The sequence below is a fragment of the Leucoraja erinacea genome, chromosome 12, assembly GCF_028641065.1.
Source record: "Leucoraja erinacea ecotype New England chromosome 12, Leri_hhj_1, whole genome shotgun sequence".
Taxonomy (NCBI): Eukaryota; Metazoa; Chordata; class Chondrichthyes; order Rajiformes; family Rajidae; genus Leucoraja; species Leucoraja erinaceus.
Window position 1 is genome coordinate 20,242,656 of NC_073388.1, and position 18,877 is coordinate 20,261,532.

At 45.1% G+C, this 18,877-nt stretch overlaps 2 protein-coding genes across 3 annotated transcripts in view; one reads left to right on the forward strand and one right to left on the reverse strand.

Annotated features, from left to right (window-relative positions):
* The window catches only part of si:dkey-171c9.3 (uncharacterized), a 64,334-nt gene extending 61,695 nt beyond the window's left edge, over nucleotides 1-2,639 (reverse strand). Inside the window, exon 1 of the mRNA XM_055643732.1 lies at nucleotides 2,446-2,639. The gene's annotated coding sequence lies outside the window, so the exon portion shown is untranslated. The remainder of the gene's footprint in view (nucleotides 1-2,445) is intronic.
* A 69-nt stretch (nucleotides 2,640-2,708) lies between these two features.
* Nucleotides 2,709-12,789, forward strand: mars2 (methionyl-tRNA synthetase 2, mitochondrial). 2 transcript variants are annotated; one of them, XR_008724334.1, is made up of 4 exons: nucleotides 2,709-3,044; nucleotides 8,017-8,351; nucleotides 9,124-10,382; nucleotides 10,481-12,789. XR_008724334.1 is itself a non-coding variant. In XM_055643735.1 (3 exons), exons 1-3 carry the CDS (start codon nucleotides 2,750-2,752, stop codon nucleotides 10,324-10,326), a joined length of 1,833 nt encoding a protein of 610 aa, XP_055499710.1. In that variant the 5' UTR covers nucleotides 2,709-2,749; the 3' UTR covers nucleotides 10,327-10,408. The 2 variants fall into 2 exon arrangements, 1 of the variants encoding a protein (XP_055499710.1); XM_055643735.1 differs by lacking the exon at nucleotides 10,481-12,789 and having other exon boundaries at nucleotides 9,124-10,408.
* Nucleotides 12,790-18,877: the final 6,088 nt, after the last annotated feature.

Sequence of the window (18,877 nt, forward strand, 5' to 3'; positions counted from 1 at the left end):
GGTCACAGGAGATGGAGCAAGGTCCTCTGAGTGTTTCTCCTCTGTATTTAGAAACATAGAAAATAGCTACAGGAGGAGGTTTCTATTCGGCCCTTCGAGCCAGCACCGCGAGAAAGACAGTAGGACGGAGGAACTTGGGGCAGTCAATGGAAGTGTTTTGAGAGCAGTCAGTGTTACCGTCGAAGTACTATTGTGTGTGAAGGTAGACAAATCTCCAGGGCCTGATCAGATATATCTGAGGACATTGTGGGAGCCCTGGTTGAAATTGACGAGTCGTCCTTAAATACAGGAGAGGTGCCGGAATACTGGAGGGTGGCAAATGTTATGCCTCGTTTCAAGAAGCGCTGCAGGGGAAATGCTGGGAACTATAACCTTAGCATCTAGTTGGAAAGTTACTGGAGAGTATTCTGAGGGATAGGATATACAGGCATTTGGATGGGCAAGGGCTGATTAGGAATAGTCAGCATGGTTTTGTACGTGGGAGGTCGTGTCTCACAAATCTGATTTTTTTTAAGACGTGACCAAAAAGGTTGATGAGGGCAGAGCTGTAGATATTGTGTTTATGGATTACAGTAAGATATTCAACAAGATTCCACATGGTAGGTTGCTCTGGAAGGTTAGATCACATGGGATCCAAGGAGAGATAGCTGAATGGATAGCAAATTAGCTCCATGAAAGGAAACGGTGATGGTGGAAGATTGCTTCTTGGACTGGAGGCCTGTGACTAGTGGTGTGCCTCAGGGTTTGGTGGTGCTGGGTTTGTTACTGTTTGTCATCTACATCAATGATTTGGATGAGAACATACAGGGCAAGATTAGCAAGTTGGCTGTTGATACAAAAGTGAATGGTTTTGCAGATAGTGAATATGGTTGTGAAAGATTGCAGTAGGATCTGGATCAATTGGCCAGGTGAGCTGAGGAATGATTGATGGAATTTAATACAGAGAAGTGTGAGGTGTTGCATTTTGGGATGTCTAACAAGGGCAGGACCTATAGTGAATGGTTGGCCTCTGGGGAATGTTGTAGAGCAGATGGATCTTAGAGTGCAGGTGCATGAGTATTGAGTATAGAAACTGGGAGGTCATGTTGCAGTTGTATAAGATGTTGATGAGACCGCATTTAGAATATTGTGTTCAGATCCGGGCACCATGTTATAGGAAAATGTTGTCGAGCTTGAAAGGGTTCAGAAAAGATTTATGAGGCTGTTGCTAGGACTAAAGAGTGTGAGCTATAGGGTGAGGTTGAGTAGGCTGGGTCTGTCTCTCTTGGAGCGCAGGAGGATGAGGAGTGATCTTATAGAGGTGAATAAAATCATGAGAGGAATAGATTGCATAGATGCACAAAGTCTCTTGCCCAGAGTAGGGGAATCGTGGACCAGAGGACATGGGTTCAAGGTGATGGAGGAAAAAATTAATAGGAATCCGAGGGGTAACTTTTTCACACAAAGGAAGGTGGGTGTATGGAGCAAGCTGCCAGAGAAGGTAGTTGAGGCTGGGACTATGCCATCATGTAAGAAACAGTTAGACAGGTAAATGGATAGGATAGGTTTGGAGGGATATGGACAAAGTCTAGAATTTAGGAGATTGAGAGGGGATCTTATAGAAACTTACAAAATGCTTAAGGGGTTGGACAGGCTAGATGCAGGAAGATTGTTCCCGATCTTGGGGAAGTCCAGGACAAGGGGTCACAGCTTAAGGATAAGGGGGAAATCCTTTAAAACCGAGATGAGGATAACTTTTTTCACACAGTGGTGAATCTCTGGAACTCTCTGCCACAGAGGGTAGTTGAGGCCAGTTCATTGGCTATATTTAAGAGGGTCAGAGGGTATGGAGAGAAGGCAGGTACGGGATACTGAGTTGGATGATCAGCCATGATCATATTGAATGGCGGTGCAGGCTCGAAGGGCCGAATGGCCTACTCCTGCACCTAATTTCTATGTTTCTATGTTAACTGCAGGCAGGAGGAACTAGTGGAGCTGGGACATGTTGGCTGAAGTGTGGGCAAGATGGGCCGAAGGGCCTGTTTCCACACTGTATCACTATAGGCAAATTCACCTACAAACCCGCACTGCCAACCTGCCTCAAGAAGGGTCCTGACATAAACGTCGCCTAGCTATGGTCTCCATGCTGCCTGACCCGAGGAACTCCAGCACTTTGTGGCTTTTTGTTTACAAAAAACCTACACAAATTTGAGATGACTGAAGGATAATGTGCGAACTCTACACAGACAGTGCCCGAGGTCAGGCTCGAACGTGGTCCCATGTGCCGTGAGGCAGCGGTTCTTACCTGCTGTGCCACCCTGTCACCGTGCTGATTGGTTTGTTTAGTTTAGAGACACAGCGTGGGCCCTTCGGCCCACCTAATCCACGCTTACCAGCGATTCCCGCACACTAACACTATCCTGTACACACTCGGGACAATTTACAGAGGTCAATTAACCTACAAACCTGTATGTCTTTGGAGAGTGGGAGGAAACCAGAGATCCCGGAGGAAACCCACGCAGTCACGGAGAAAGCGTACAAACTCCGTTCAGACAGCACCCGTGGTCAGGATCGAACCCGGGTCTCCCGCGCTGTAAGGCAGCAACTCTACCGCTGCGTCAACGTCACTCCCCCTCCCCCCTCGACATCACGCGCACGCGTACTCCGAGGGTTCGGGAGGGAGATGAGCAAGTGCGCAGGCGCGGTGACGGCCGCCTGCCCGGGGGGAGGGGAGGGGAGGGGAGGTCGCGGTGTCGGGGTCGCTCGGTCAATGTGGAGCTCCGTCAGGCCGCACCTGTCCTGCCGCCTCCCGTCTCTGGGCACCGGCTGCCTCCGGCTGGCCGCCCGGGATGGTCGGGCCTCTGGATGCCGCTTGGCCGCGGGTAAGGCGTGTGGACACAGTCCCCGCTCAGGCCCGGCGGCCGCTCCCGGCCCCGTCTTCATCACCACCCCCATCTTCTACGTGAATGCGGCTCCTCACATCGGCCATCTGTACTCGGCGGTGCTGGCCGACGCCATGTATCGGCTCAAGCTCTTACTGGGGACCGACGCAAAGTTCACAACAGGTACAGGCGGGCTGGAGCGAAAGCTCCGTAGGTCACGGTGGCGCCGCGGTAGAGTTGCTGCCTTAACTTACAGCAAAATGCAGCGCGGGTTCGATCGCGACTAAGGGCACTCTGTCTGTACGGAGTTTGTACCAAAGATCCTATAGCGGAGCTATAAGATCTTTGGTTTGTACGATCTCCCCGTGATCTTCTCCGAGATCTTCGGTTTCCTCCCACACTCCAAAGATGCACAGGAGTGTTGTAGAGCGGAGGTAGTCTAGAAGTGCAGGTACATAGTTGCTTGAAAAATAACAATACTGGACTCTTGTTTAGTAAGGAACTGCAGATGCCTGAAAATCGAAAGTATGCAAAAATGCTGGAGAAACTCAGCGGGTGAGGCAGCATCTATCATGGAGCGAAGGACCCTTCTTCAGACTTAACGCTAAGGTCGCTGGGTCAAATAATGATAAATATTGCTTCAGAGGCGTTTTCTTTTTGTATGTAAAAAACCCACTTGAGAACCATTGGCGCTTTTAACATTTTACCAGATTTATCAGTTCTGAAACGTTTTAGATGCCAAAGGAATCAAGAAAAAACACTATTGATGAAATGCAGTGAGCAAATGTGATAATTCCCAATATTTTCAATCATGATATCTGCACGGCCAATGTTCGCCAATGTTGCTGTTGTTGTTCCTTAAGCTGTCGCTTCTCTCTACCTTAATTTCTCCTCATTTTTGGAATTCTGAAGTAGGATAGGTGTGTCTCACGGTTACCCCGATTTCCACAATTATTTACAGTGCAAAAATTGACCATTTCGGTGGTTTTTAACAGGTAAGAACACGTACTTTCTTACCTGTTAAAAAACGCCGAAATTATCAATTTTTGTGCTGTAAATAATTGTGGAAGGTGACTGAACGCTCTGAACCAAATGCTCTCGTATCTTTGCTCTGAATCCGAGCAAGGTGTAAGCAGCCGAAGGAGCGAATCCCTCGGGACAGCACTCCGGGGTCAGCGCTGTCTGGCCACGGCCGGCCTCCGCCCTGCCTCCTGTGCGGCAGCACTGTCACGCGCTGTGGGTGACACACTGAACCGATCCCCCGACTGTGGGGACAGACGGCCCGGGGTCCGCGAGCGTGGAACCAAGAGTGTGGAGTCCGGATGCTGGGACAGAAGAAGGGCTGGCTGTGCTGACATTCACCGCGTGTACTCCAGTTTGCGTTGCGTGGCAACAGTACGGGTCACGGGGTCGTGCCCTCGATGCCGTACAATCTCCCTATACAAATTAATTACAGTAAACCCTCGTTATAATAGACCATGCGGGGCGGGTGTCTTTTATTGCCGATTGTCCACTATAACCGAGAACGGATTATTATTGTATAAATAGTTGGAACAAACAACTACAGTTGCGGGTTAATACACAAAAGGACACAAAGTGCTGGAGTGACTCAGCTGGACAGACAGCATCTCTGGAGAACATGAATAGGTGATGTCTTGGGTCCAGACCCTTCTTCAAACTCTCGGTCAGGAACTTTTGTCCTGGAATCCAGGTGAGTTGATGGCCGGGGAAGAGGCGAGGATCTGCGCATTTGTTGGTCGTTGCTCACAGGTAGCTGGAGTGCTATTGGTGGTGGTGGTGATTGTGGTGACTGTGGTGGTGGCGGCGGAGGCGGCTGTGATGGTCGTGGTGTCGGAGGTGATGGTGGCTCCTGCGGGAGGCAGTGGCGACGGGAGTAGCCCAGCCAGAGAGGCGGCATGGTGGTGGTGGCGGCGGCGGCGGCAGCAGCCCACCGTGGCAGTGAATGTCAGTAGGTTAGTCCACTATAACCTAAATCCATTATAAAGATGTCCGTAGAAACAAGGGTTTACTGTACTGCTTGTAGAAGACATATTGGTAAATAAATGTCGCTACTGCTTCTGACATTTCCATCACTGCTGATTGAGAATGGTAATTAGCAGTTTGGATTTCTCCTGTATTTTGAAGACAAAACATACCTGGCTGATTTTCCAGTTTGGTGGGTAGATGTGTTTTATCAATTTGTTATTAATGTGACCAAAGTCGCAGCTGGTTTGCAAATGCAGGTTTTCCATTGACATCCAGGCTGTTATCTGCTCCCTTGACTGTTGCAACATCCAATGCTCTCAGCTGGTTCCTGAAGATGGAGTAAATCAAATTTTCTTCTGTGATTACAGAGCAAAAGTCATACAGCATGGAAACTTATGTTTGCCCCAATTCCCTTTAAACCGGTTCTATCCATTTACCTGTCCAAATGTATTTTAAATGCTGTTATAGTATTGCCTCAACTATCTCCGGCAGCTCGTTCCATATTCAGATTCAGATTCAATTTTAATTGTCATTGTCAGTGTACAGTACAGAGACAACGAAATGCATTTAGCATCTCCCTGGAAGAGCGACATAGCAAATGATTTGAATAAATAATAATAAGTGTCCGGGGGGGGGTGGTGATTGGCAGTCACCGAGGTACGTTGTTGAGTAGAGTGACAGCCGCCGGGAAGAAGCTGTTCCTTGACCTGCTGGTTCGGCAACGGAGAGACCTGTAGCGCCTCCCGGATGGTAGGAGGTTAAACAGTCCATGTTTAGGGTGAGAGCAGTCCTTGGCGATGCTGAGCGGCCTCCGCAGACAATGCTTGCTTTGGACAGACTCAATGGAGGGGAGCGAGGAACCGATGATGTGTTGAGCAATTTTCACCACCCTCTGCAATGCCTTTCGGTCGGAGACAGAGCAGTTGCCATACCATACTGTGATGCAGTTGTTAAGGATGCTCTCGATGGTGCAGCGGTAGAAGTTCACCAGGATCTGAGGAGACAGATGGACCTTCTTCAGTCTACTCAGGAAGAAGAGACGCTGGTGAGCCTTCTTGATCAGAGTTGAGGTATTGTGGGTCCAAGAGAGGTCATCGGAGATGTTGACTCCCAGGAACCTGAAGCTAGAAACACGTTCCACCTTCGTCCCGTTAATGTGGATGGGGGTGTGCGTGCCGCCTCTGGACTTCCTGAAGTCTACAATGATCTCCTTGGTCTTCTTGGAGTTAAGGGCCAGGTTGTTGTCAGTGCACCATGCTGCTAAGTGCTGGACCTCCTCCCTGTAGGCCGACTCATCGTTGTTGCTGATGAGGCCAATCACCGTTGTATCATCTGCATACTTGATGATGGTGTTAGTACCATGTACAGGTGTGCAGTTGTAGGTGAAGAGGGAGTAGAGGAGGGGGCTCAGCACACAGCCCTGTGGAACGCCGGTGTTCAGGGTGAGGGTTGAAGAGGTGTGCTTGTCTAACCTAACAGACTGGGGTCTGTTGGTTAGAAAGTCCAGTATCCAGTTGCAGAGGGTGTGGTCGATGCCCAGGTTACCGAGTTTGGTGATCAGTTTTGATGGTATGATGGTGTTGAATGCTTTGCTGTAATCGATGAACAGCATTCTTACGTAAGTGTCTCTGTTGTCGAGGTGGGAGAGGGCGGAGTGAAGTGCCGTTGAGATGGCATCCTCCGTTCTGTTCTTGCGGTAGGCAAACTGATAGGGATCCAGTGTGGGGGGTAGGCAGCTTTTGAGGTGTGCCAGGACCAGCCTCTCGAAGCACTTGGTGATGATGGGGGTAAGTGCAACTGGGCGGAAGTAGTTGAGGCTTGCCGCAGTGGAGTGTTTTGGCACTGGCACGATGGAGGTGGTTTTAAGTGTTTTGGCACTGGCACGATGGAGGTGGTTTTAAGTGGTTTATATCCACCATTCTCTGTGTGAAAATATTTCCCCCTGGGTTCCTATTAAATCTTGTCGGGATTGCAAGGAGAAAACTGTTTACTTCTGAGAAATGTGCTTTGTTATGTTACTCCAAGGAACACTTGAGTGGAGACTAGTCGCTGCAGCTATTTATTTAACATTTTGCTGAAGCAGTAAAGCATTTCACTTTTTATTACCCACATTATTCTCCTTGCAGCATTGGAGCACACATTTAGCCCAGCCTATTATTTCCAATTCTGCACCTATTTTCTCTATCCTATTCCTCCATACTGTATGAACATTATTCCCTGCCCCCCCCCCCCCTTATTTCTTTAACATCTTCCTATCATTCATCTGCGCAATAGGGGAAATGTATAAAAGCCAATTAGCCTACCATGCCACTGCTATGCAATCATGTAGATGTGACCTGCATGGTGCCATTAGTGAAGCATTGTAATATTAATCACAAGTATGATTAAAATTGCAAATCTCATTGGGACATTTTAACAAATCAAGTCATCTTATGCAAGTAAAATTAGAAATTACAAATTTCCACCTTTTCTCTCCACTTGTAGGTCAACAATGTTTGTATTCTCTCGGTTCCTAACAGTTTAAGTATGGCATATTTTTTGTTAAAAGCATGCTTGCATCCTCCTCTCCCCATTGTGATTGTCATTTGTCATGTTTCACACCAATGACAAAGCAAAAGAAAATATTTAAAAAAAAACCCGACAGGTGCTGGAAATATGAAAGAATAATGGAAAATGCTCGATGCACTCAGCAGGCCAGGCTATATATGTGGAAAGTGAATTGATCTTTGCTTCAAAGGTAGACAAAAATGCTGGAGAAACTCAGCGGGTGGAGCAAAGGTATAAGTGACGTTTCGGGTCGAGACCCTTCTTCTGATCTTTGCTTCAGGTCACTCGTACTCAGTGTTTTCAATATTTGCTATTTTTGTGGCATAGTTTATCATTGCTTACACGACTGGAAGCATTGCCTATCCATTTCTTGCACAAATACTGCCTGACCCGCTGAGGGCCTCCAGCACTTTGTATTTTACTTTGTATAGCACTTGTGTGTCTTTTTTTAGATCCCCAGATCATTTATCCTGGAGTCATTGTTCTTACTGCAGTCAACTATGTCACTTGCTCATTTCTACTCTCATTTTAACTTTGTCTACTCATTTTCTAATTTCATTGAAATATTTATATTTTTGTTGTCAGATTTAATTCTATAACACAGCTGTTTCATTCATCTCAGGGACAGATGAACATGGCCTGAAGATTCAACAAGCTGCAGATGCAGCAGCTAAAAACCCATTGGAGTTCTGTGCCAGCGTGTCTGAGGAGTTCAAGAAACTGTTCCACAAGTCCCTGGTTTCATATACAGATTACATTCGAACAACAGAGGAGCGTCACAAAACTGCAGTCCAATATTTTTGGTGTGTTCTGCGTGACAAGGGCTACCTCTACCAAGCAGCATACGAGGGCTGGTATTCCACTCCAGATGAGACTTTCCTTTCTGATTCACAAGTTTTAGAAAGAAAAGACACAAATGGGAACATTATTAAAGTATCTTTGGAAAGTGGTCACAAGGTACGCCTGCATTGGGAGTGCACTTATACTATGTACAATAGTGATCAGGAGTATTAAATGTGATTAGTACCTTGAGTTAATTTTCACAATATTTGAAAAGAGCAGTAGATATGATTGCTCATAACGCTGCTGTGTGCATTATCTGAAATTTTCCATGGTGGAAAGATTAATTTGCTTGTAACAAAAATAGTAAATGCTGGTAGTACTCCAGTGAAGCAGCACACTTGGAGAAAGTTAATGTTTCAGATTATTGCTCTTTCATCAGAGTTTATAGTCCAGTAAACTGGCGCATTAACTCTTTTTTCTACGTGTTCTGTCTGTAATTCCAGCATTTTCCTTTTTTTATTTTCATCGAGTATGGGGGAAGAGAACGGGGTGGGGTTTTACATTCATCAGTGTTTTTTGTGTGCAGACTAAAGGTTAAAAAAAATTGAAATTTTGTTTTCCATTAGCACTTAGCTTAACGATGTAATGTGGTTTGCACATTAACCCTGCTGAAAGTGACCTTGTCGAACCTTTCCATCTCCTGTAGCTTGATTCAACCTCAAAAGATCACCAGCTGCTGTATTAACATATTGTCAGTATCCTATTTGGCACTGAGTATTTCCTGATAATAGCTTCACTTTTTAAAAAGTATTTTTCACTTATGCAATTATGTTGTACTTCGTGCTTTAGTAAGTATGCACTAGTTGCACACTGTAATTTTCACCTGCAGAAAATTGATGCATAACCTTTACTTTGGTTTAGTCTAAATTTGTTTTTTAACCAACAGGTAGAATGGACTAAAGAAGAAAATTACTTGTTCAAATTGTCTGAGTTTAAACCCAAGTTGTTAGAGTGGTTAAAGAAGAACCCAGAAGTAATAATCCCTGAAAAATTCTATCACATTGTTCTCCACTGGCTTCAGGAAGAAATACCAGATATATCTGTATCACGACGAAGGAGCCGTTTGAAGTGGGGTATTCCAGTTCCTGCGGATTCAACACAAACAATTTATGTGTGGTTAGATGCTTTAGTTAATTACTTGACTGTAGCAGGTTATCCAGAGGATCAAAATCTGCCTGCCCTACATCACATTATTGGGAAGGATATTCTCAAGTTCCATGCCATCTATTGGCCTGCTTTCCTGATGGCAGCTGGTTTGCAGCTACCAAAACAAATCTATGTTCACTCCCATTGGACAGTCAATGGCCAAAAAATGTCCAAGAGTCGTGGAAATGTTGTTGACCCAATGGAAAGATTTTCTGTATACACTGTTGATGGTTTCAGATATTTTTTGCTGCGGCAAGGTGTGCCAGATGCGGACTGTGACTATTATGATGATAAAGTGGTGAAAGTTTTAAATGCAGACCTTGCAGATTCATTGGGAGGTCTCCTTAACCGTTGTACAGGCACAAGCATAAATCCTGATCAAATTTACACAACATTTTTCAATCACTGCTTTCCTGAAAGACGGCCTGAAGACAACAGCCCCCTGAAAAGCAGAGCAACAACTGAAGATTATAAAATGATTCAGACAGTTGAGCAACTACCGATGAATGTTAAGGACAGCTTCGAAAATCTACAAATTTATAAGGCCTTAGAAGCCATTAATTTTTGTGTTCGATTAACAAATGGCTTTTTCCAAAGACACACTCCGTGGAAACTTGATGGAAAAATTGCTGAGGATTGCTGCTGGCTGGAAACAGTACTTCACATTACTTTAGAGTGCCTACGCATTTATGGGATCTTATTGCAACCAGTGGTCCCAACAATTGCAAATCAACTGCTTTCACGGTTAGCTGTTGGCCCACATGAACGAGACTGGGAACATTTGAACTTCTTGGCCAGATACCACAATAATATTTGCATATTTGAAGGAAGAAAGTTAGGTCCAGATACAGGAATCTTGTTTAACAGATTGGAGAGGATACATAAAGCTCCAAGCAAAACTCGAGGCAATCAGGAGATAAAGTTGCAACATATTCTGAAGTAAATCTGAGATGTTAAGTCACTCACCGTCCTGTGTGAATAATGAATCCTGAAGATATTGTACGTATTAAAGTTATTAAACAATAGATTAATAATTTTTAAATTGTTTGTACAAGTTATTTTACTTGCATTATAAATGCGTTTTTCCTCTTTTTTAGGTAATGACATCAGCTCTAACCCGAAAAATTTATGAACATTGGTTTATGACTGCTACAGGCTACATGTAACTGACCTGTATGAATTCATCTTTAAGTCTGATATAATTTCATTTACAAACTGTTCTTAATATCTAACCACCTATAGCAGTAATGTATTTTTGTACAGAATCTAATCTATTTCTAAACCAAATTCATGCTCTTTGAGTAGCAATTTAAGTTTTCAGGTTAATTTATTTTCTTGTGTCAGAATAACTGGTATGTTGTATGGGAAAATCATTCTTTTTTGCTTTTGCTTCCCTCAGTATGGTCAAGTATTTGCAGGTTTTTATTCATACAGTTTTATGAATCTGTCTCTCTTTCTCTGCAACTTAGTATGGTACATTTTGGAAATTGATTTGCTTCAAAGCTACACTCGCCCTTAGTTATGGCACATCTCTATAATGCTGCCATAATTTTGTCAGTTGTATCAAATACTAGACGACCTGTTGGGTCCCAGATATCCTCGAGACGTTCAGTTATTTGAAATTCCATCGATCTCCTGGGTCCTGCTTAGCCATCCTCCTCTGCTGTACCACTTGTCTGGCCTGTGGCTCTTGTGGGCGTGGCCCTCTTGTGGGCGTGGTCCTGGGTCGCTGGGCCTGCCAGGGCTTTGACTCAATTCGGTCCTGCGATTCTGGGGATTGCAGCGGTTCCAGGTATTCCAACATGCCCATCTGCTGCTGGTCGAAGATGCACAGCTCATCAGCGCGGGCCGCTAGCCGGATGGGATCCTCGAAGCTCTCCCCCGCGAGCTGCTTGCGGATATCTCACGGCAGCTGCTGCAGGTAGGTAAATTCAAAGCAGAGCTGGTGGTTGCCCATGAGCGTGAGCATCTCGCACATGAGGGCCGAGGACATCCGGTCGCCGAGCCCGCCCATGTTAAGGACCTGACAGGCGCGCTGCATTCGGCTCGGCCCATTGATCCGGAAAAGCAGCTCCTTGAAGCCTGTGTACTTACCCACCGCCGGCGGATTATCCAGGTAAGGAATGACCCCGACCGGCCGTCTGCTGGTCAAGGGCGCTTACCACATAGTGATAGCGAGTCTCATCGGTTGTAACACTGTGGATGTAAAATTGGGATTCGGCCTGTCGGCCTGTAAAACCTCGGCTGCGAGGTCCAAAATGTCAATTGCTTTAGGAAGACTCTGTTGAGTCCGGCCTCATCGGCCTTGTTTCCTCAAAAACTAGTCGGACACGAGTTGTGTGCATTAGACATGTTTAATCACTCTAATACAGCTCCCTACTCCTCCAAGGACACAGGCGTTGCCCGGCCTTAAATACCAAATCTGGTACTGACCCCATGACTATTGGCCTAAATTTGGTATTTGCTGGTCACTTGTGCAGCATAGAGTGTAAAAGATTCTATAACTAGCTGATAAAATATAATGCCACTATTTTGATGCCTCATTCTTTTTGATTAATTCAAGTTGACAATTTACAATTCTAGAAGGCAAAGGCTTCAACCCAATAGCTGGACTCAATTGTACTCAAATTATGATTATTTTAATCTTTAGAATGATAAAAACTATCCACCGGATGGCGCTCTGATGGCAGCCTCACCAAGAGTCGGTCCTTTTCGTCTTTGTTATATTTAGTGTGTTTTTAAAGCATGTGTTAATGTTCTCTGGTTTTATGTGGGCGGGGTGTCGGGGGAAATGTTTCTTCAGTCTCTTACCTTGCCGGAGATGCAATTGTTTTCCCGGATTGTATCTCCAGTCACTCTGCGGCCTAACATCGTGGAGGGCGAGGCCTTGCTCAGGACTGACTTTGAGCCCCACTGCGGGGCATGGACTTACCATCAGAGCCGATTCCTTGCCTGCGATTGGTGCGGACTTTAACATCAAGGAGCTCGCAGTCTTGGGTTGAGACCGACGACGGGAAGCTCCAAAAGCCACACGACGTTCGACTAGCCCCGACCCGGGGTAGATCGCCCGGCAGTGGAGAAGCTGAGATCCCCCGACCCCCCCCCCCCGATGCAGGAGCTTGATCGCTCCGATGTGGAGGCCCGCCCCGGCTACGGGAAAGATCATCCCAACAACGAAAGGTTAGAGGCCCTCGACCGCTGGAGGTCAAAGGGAGAGATTGAACTTTTTTTTGCCTTGCATCACAGTGAGGAATGCGGCAGAGTCACTGGTGGATGTTCATTTTAAAAAGTATTTTGTGTGTTCTGTTGCTTTTTATTGGTATGATGACTACGGCAAATCAAATTATTTGAACGTTGTAAAATGTACATGGCTAATAAAGTATGATTATGAAAATTAAGGTCAATAAGAAGAGTAATATAATCCTGCAGTTTAATCAAGAATTAAATGATTTCTGCACTCAATTATACAGTCAAATTGTACAGCATAAAATAAGCAAGCCTTCAGCCCACTGCATGTATGTCCACTTTATGTCTATCTATATGAATCAGTTTTCTTGCCTTAATTTCATATCTCTATGCCCTGCTCATTCAAGTGTCTGTTCAGATGCTACTGTTTGTGCCTACACCACCACCACCTCTTGACAGCTCATTTAGTTTAGTTTAATTTAGTTTATTGTCACATGTAAAGAGGTACAGTGGAAATCTTTTGTTGCATTCTAACCAGCCAACAGAAAGACTTCATGATTCCAATTAAGCTATTCACATGTACAGATACATGATAAGGGTATAACGTTTAGTGCAAGTTTAGTCCAACCAAACATAGTCCGAGGGTCCCCGATGAGGTAGTTAGTTGGTCAGGACTAGTCTGGTTGTGGTGGGATGCTTCAGTTGCCTGATAACAGCTAGGAAGAAACTGTCCCTGAATCTAGAGGTGTGCATTTTCACACGTCTTTGCCTTTTGCGCGATGGGAGAGAGAGTGGCCAGGGTGTGACTCATCCTTGATTTATGCTGCTGGCCTTGCCAAGGTGGCGTGAGGTATAAATTGAGTCAATGGAAGGGAGGTTGGTTTGTGTGATGGTCTGGGCTGCATCCGCAATTTCGAGTAGTCTTGGATGGAGCTGAACCCAAACTAAGCTGCGATGCATCCCGATAAAATGCTTTTTATGACGCATCTAGAAGTCCTCAGATATCCTTTATACCTCCTCCCTTTCAGCCTGATCATTTTGGACTCGCCAACCATGGAATACAGATTTTATCTATCCGAAAAAAGACACTGCTGGAATATCTCAACGGGTCAGGCAACATCTCTGGAGAACAATGGATAGGTGACAGTTTGAGTTGGGACCCTTCTTCAATCAATGCTTCTTCACTTACTTGACCGACACTAAAAAGGAGTCCGAGAAAGGGTCTTGACCTTCTTGTATCTCTTATGCTTGGATGCTTGTATCGCTAGAACTGACTTCAGCAGCATTTCTCAAGTCATTGCCCATGATCGTGTATGTCCTGCTCTGGGTTAATTTCCCAAAATGTTAAACTTCCTTTGCCAGCTTTTCCAGTTGATCAATAGCCTGTTATAACTTGGACAAGCTTCTTCGCTATCCACTATTTTGGTATCAGTTGCAAACTCACTGATCGTGCCAGCTTCATTCTCATCTGAATCTTTGATATAAATGACAAATAACAAAGGATCTGGGACCCACCCCAGGCCTCAGTGTGAAAATATCCCTCTTCTACCACTCTGTACCTCCTACCATCAACCCAATTTTGTATCCAGATGGCTAGCTCATCCTAGATCCCATATCCCTTAGTCTTCAGGGCCAGCCTATCATGGGGCATTGTCAAAATGTTTACTAAAATCAATCAAATGTACAGCACAGAACCAAGCCCTTCAGCCCACTGAGTCCAGTCCAATTATTTACACTAATTCTACATAATCCTAATTCTGGATTACTCCTATATGCTACCTTTGACTCACCAATTTCCCTTTATCCTTTGTACCCAGACAACACGCGGTACATAACAATGGTCAATTAATCTACCAATCTGCGTGTTGTTGGGAGTAAAATAGAGCACCCAGAGGAAACTTGTGCATCATTTGCAAACTAAACACACTCTACATAGGATTGAACATGGGTCAGGATTGAACATAGGTTTCCAGTGCCATGAGATGGTGGCACCACTAGTGCTACTGTGCCATCCCAAAGCAATTTGTGGTCATGTACCCATCAATGTAATTTCAGATCCTAATTGTTTAATATTAAAGCAGCTGTCAATGTTATGAATATTCACTTTTTTTTCAACAATTAAAATAGGAAATGTAGGGGAATTATAGTCATGAGGAAACTGTATTTGAAAATGTTAAATCTTCAGTTCTTCACTGTTCTGGTGCAAAGTCATCGTACTGAAGTAATTCTGTGCTTGACTCCATTACTGTTTCCTGAACTGTTGAGTAGCTTTCAAGTAAAGTAATAAATCAGGCCACAGGACAGATATTTTCTTCTGTGACTTGCAAGTTTTAATAGATGCAGTGTTAAGAGAGACGCAGATAAAAGCCTGAAAATGTTGGCAGTCTAGATTCATTAATGTTATCACAATGTCGGGGTCAATCAAGGTAAAATAGGGTTATGAAGTTGTGAATGTTTTGGTACAGATTGAGTTAAAGTTTGGGAATGTCTGATCTGTCATCCGGTATTATCTTGATAATAAATGTACTATATTTCTTGGATCCCTTAACTCTTGATTTCATTATAAACCTAAAATGTGGTTATTACTTTATAAATGCATTCAGTTGCTCAATCTAGGACCTCCTGAGAGAAATCCCTCTTCATTTCGGTCCAAAATGGATGACACCATATTCTGATCCCAATTCCAGATTCCTACACAAGGGGGAAACAGTCTCCTATTATCTATGACCTCCAGTCCCTTCAGAATTGTATATGATCCAACACCAAATTAATACAATGTTAAGCAAATATGGAAGAGGAGGACTTCCTGCTCATTTGGAATAATGTTTGAATTCTAACCTTCATGAAGAACCGTAGCAATGATGCTGAAGTGGCCTGATAAAAGTAAATAGAGAAAGGTATTTAAAAAGTAAGCATGGAAATAAAACAAACCAAGGTTCAAGCACAGTGGACAAATTAAGGCTGTAAATTTATTTCTCATACTTAAATAGACATGAAGTATAATTGAATTAAAACTAAGATTTCTTAAAACAAATGATTTAATTATATTTGTAACGTCTGCTGAATGCTGAGCAGCAAAACATGATTTTTTTTTTTAACAAACTCACACCGATAGAATAGCTTTCTAAGCATTCACCTTGTGATTTTATATTGAGTGGAACCATTTCAATGCAAGTTCATTGTGGGACATTATTGTTCTTTTCTCTTTCCGCATATTATCTTTCTTAAGATGTGTAAATTACATTATTAAGTTATACTATTTGAAATAATTCAATCCAGCCATAACAACTGAATGTCTAGTTTATTGTTGATCATATCAGCCTTTATTCACATTTAAGATGATGTATGCTGGACCTTCAGAAATATGTCATATTTTAAACAAATAAGACAACTATTTAGTTCAGATCTCAGGGCAATGTCTCTTGTGTCTATGGATTACATGATTGTACCAGGAGTTATTCCTTGGAGCACAGGAGTATGTGGTGATCTTATAGAGGTGTGTAAGATCATGAGGGGAATAGACAGCGTGAACACACAGTAGTTTTACCCCAAATAATGGAATCAACAACCAGATGACGTAGGTTTAAGGTGAGAGGGGAAAAATTTCATAAGAACCCGAGGAACTACTTTTTCACTCAGAGGGTCAAGTCAACTTTATTTGTCACATACGCATACAAGTTGTGCAATGAAATGAAAGTGGCAATGCCTGCGGATTGTGCAAAAATAACAAAACAAAACAGAACAGAACCAGTATTTACATTTTAGAAAAATAAAAAGACACAACACAACAGTAAATTAGTCCCTGGTGAGATAAGAGTTTACAGTCCTGATGGCCTGTGGGACAAAACTCCGTCTCATCCACTCTGTTTTCGCAGCGTGACAGCGGAGGCACTTGCCTGATCGTAGCAACTGGAACAGTCCGTTGCTGGGGTGGTATGGGTCCATCATTATCTTGCTGGCTCTGGATCTGCACCTCCAGGTGTATAGGTCCTGCAGGGGTGGTGAGTGCAGTTCCCATAGTGCGTTTGGCCAAATGCACTACTCTGTGCAGAGCCTTCCTGTCCTGAGCAGAGCTGTTCTCAAATTAGATCGAGATGTTACCGGACAGGATGCTTTCTACAGCCCCAGAGTAGAAGGACTGAAGAATCCTCAGAGAGACTGAATTTCCTCAGCTGCCTTAGATGGTAAAGGTGCTGCCTTGTCTTCCTCACCAGTGCGGCAGTGTGTGATGTTCATGTCAGATCCTCTGTGATGTGGACTCCCAGGTACGTATTTAAAGCAGCTCGCCCTATCCACAGTAGTCCCATTTATCCCCAGTGGCATGTACGTCCCCAGTTATTGTGCCCTTCTAAAGTCCACAATCAGCTTCTTAGTTTTTGTGACATTCAAGAGGAGGCTGTTGTCCCGACACCAGAGTGCCAGGTCAGCCACCTCCTCCAGGTAGGCCTTATCATCGTTATGGCCCACCACCACAGTGTCATCAGCAAACTTAATGATGGAGTTGGAGCTGAACCTGGCCACACAGTCATGTGTGTACAGGGAGTGCAGTAGAGAGCTGAGGACGTATCCCTGGGGGGGATCCTGTGTTCAGGGTGAGGGGGTTGGAGGTATGTCTCCCCATCTTAAGCACCTGGGGCCTGGTGGTGAGAAAGTTCAGGACCCAGGCACACAGAGGGGTGTTCAGCCCCAGTTCCAGCAGCTTCTCAGCAAGTCTGGTGGGGACGATGGTGTTGAAAGCTGAACTGAAATCAATGAACAGCATGCTCACATACCCTCCCTTCTGGCTGTCAAAGTGAGAGAGAGCGGTGTGCAGAACCTGGGAGACCGCATCATCCATGGATCTGTTTGGACGGTATGCGAACTGCAGCGGGTCCATGGTGCGAGGGAGGAAGCCGCAGATGCAGTTCTTGATCAGCCTCTCGAAGCATTTCATGACTACCAAGGTGAGAGCCACCAGTCGGTAGTCATTCAAGCAGGCTGGAGAGGCATTCTTAGGCACTGGTACAATGGTGGATCTTTTGAAGCAGGCAGGGACCACGGACTTGGCCAGGGAGAGGTTGAATATTGTGGTGAGCACTGGAGCAAGCTGATTAGCGCAAGACTTTAGTACTCGCCCAGATTTACCATCTGGGCGTACAGCTTTCCTCATGTTCACACACGTCAGAGCCCTCCTCACGTCGTGCTCGGACACCGAGAATGTGTGCACATCCCCAGCGGTGGACCTCCCTCCAGCCTCGCTAGCCAGCGCGCCGGCGGTGTTATAGTTAGCTGGCGAGCTAGGGGTGATGTTGCTCATCTCGAATCGTGCGTAAAAAGAGTTTAGGTCATCAGCTAAGGAGATGCCGGCACGCCCGGTCGAGGGGAGGATGCTCTGGTAGTTAGTTATAGTCCGTAGCCCCTGCCAAAGGCGCCTGGTGTCCCACTGCTCCATCTGCGACTCCATCCTGTCCCTGTACCTCCTTCTTGCGTCCTTCACCGGCCTTCGCAGTCTGTACGACTCTACCTTGTAGTCGATCATACTGCCGGATGCCAGGCCGGAGTTGTAAGCAGCGGTGTGAGCATTCAAGGCAACGCGAATGGACCTGTCCACCCAGGATTTTTGATTAGGAAAGATGTGAACCCTTACCGTGGGGCCAATGTTATCAGCTATTGTTGCAATGAAGTCCGTGACTCCTTTCGCGAACTCACTGATGTCTCTGGAACTTGATTGGAACATATTCCTGTTGACATCGCTCATTGCATCCTGCAGCATGGCCTCTGAATGGTCAGACCACTGCTTTATGTCCCTCGTCACTGCCGCTTCCCATACTATCCGTTGTTTATACTCCGGCAACAGGAAAATGGCATCATGGGCAGATTTTCCAAAAGGAGGGAGAGAAACGGCCTTATATCCTTTCCTGAACGGCGTGTAGCAGTGGTCCAAAATTCTTTCCCCCCTGGTGACACATGTGATGTGTTGACAGAAGTTAGGCATAACCTTTTTGAGATTTTCCTTATTAAAATCCCCAGCCATCAGCATAGCCGCATCAGGGTTTTTGTACTGATGCCGACATAACACATCGTGTAGGGCCAATAGTGCCACATCGGTGTCCGCATACGATGGTATGTAGATGGCTGTGATGATCACTGAGCTGAACTCATGGGGAAGGTAGAATGGACGGCATGAGATAGTCAGATGCTCCAGGTCAGGCGGGCAGAAACGAGAAAGCGTATTAATATTCCTAGGTTTGCACCAGCTATTATTGGTCATGAAGCAAACTCCTCCACCCTTTGATTTCCTGGATTCTTCCGTTCTGTCCGCACGGAAA

Bases quoted from the DNA above. Each gene is read 5' to 3' on its own strand.
- mars2 (XM_055643735.1), top strand. From the start codon at position 2,750: ATGTGGAGCTCCGTCAGGCCGCACCTGTCCTGCCGCCTCCCGTCTCTG. The intron at 3,045-8,016 runs GTACAGGCGGGC...CATTCATCTCAG, and splicing joins CGACGCAAAGTTCACAACAG to GGACAGATGAACATGGCCTG. The intron at 8,352-9,123 runs GTACGCCTGCAT...TTTAACCAACAG, and splicing joins CTTTGGAAAGTGGTCACAAG to GTAGAATGGACTAAAGAAGA.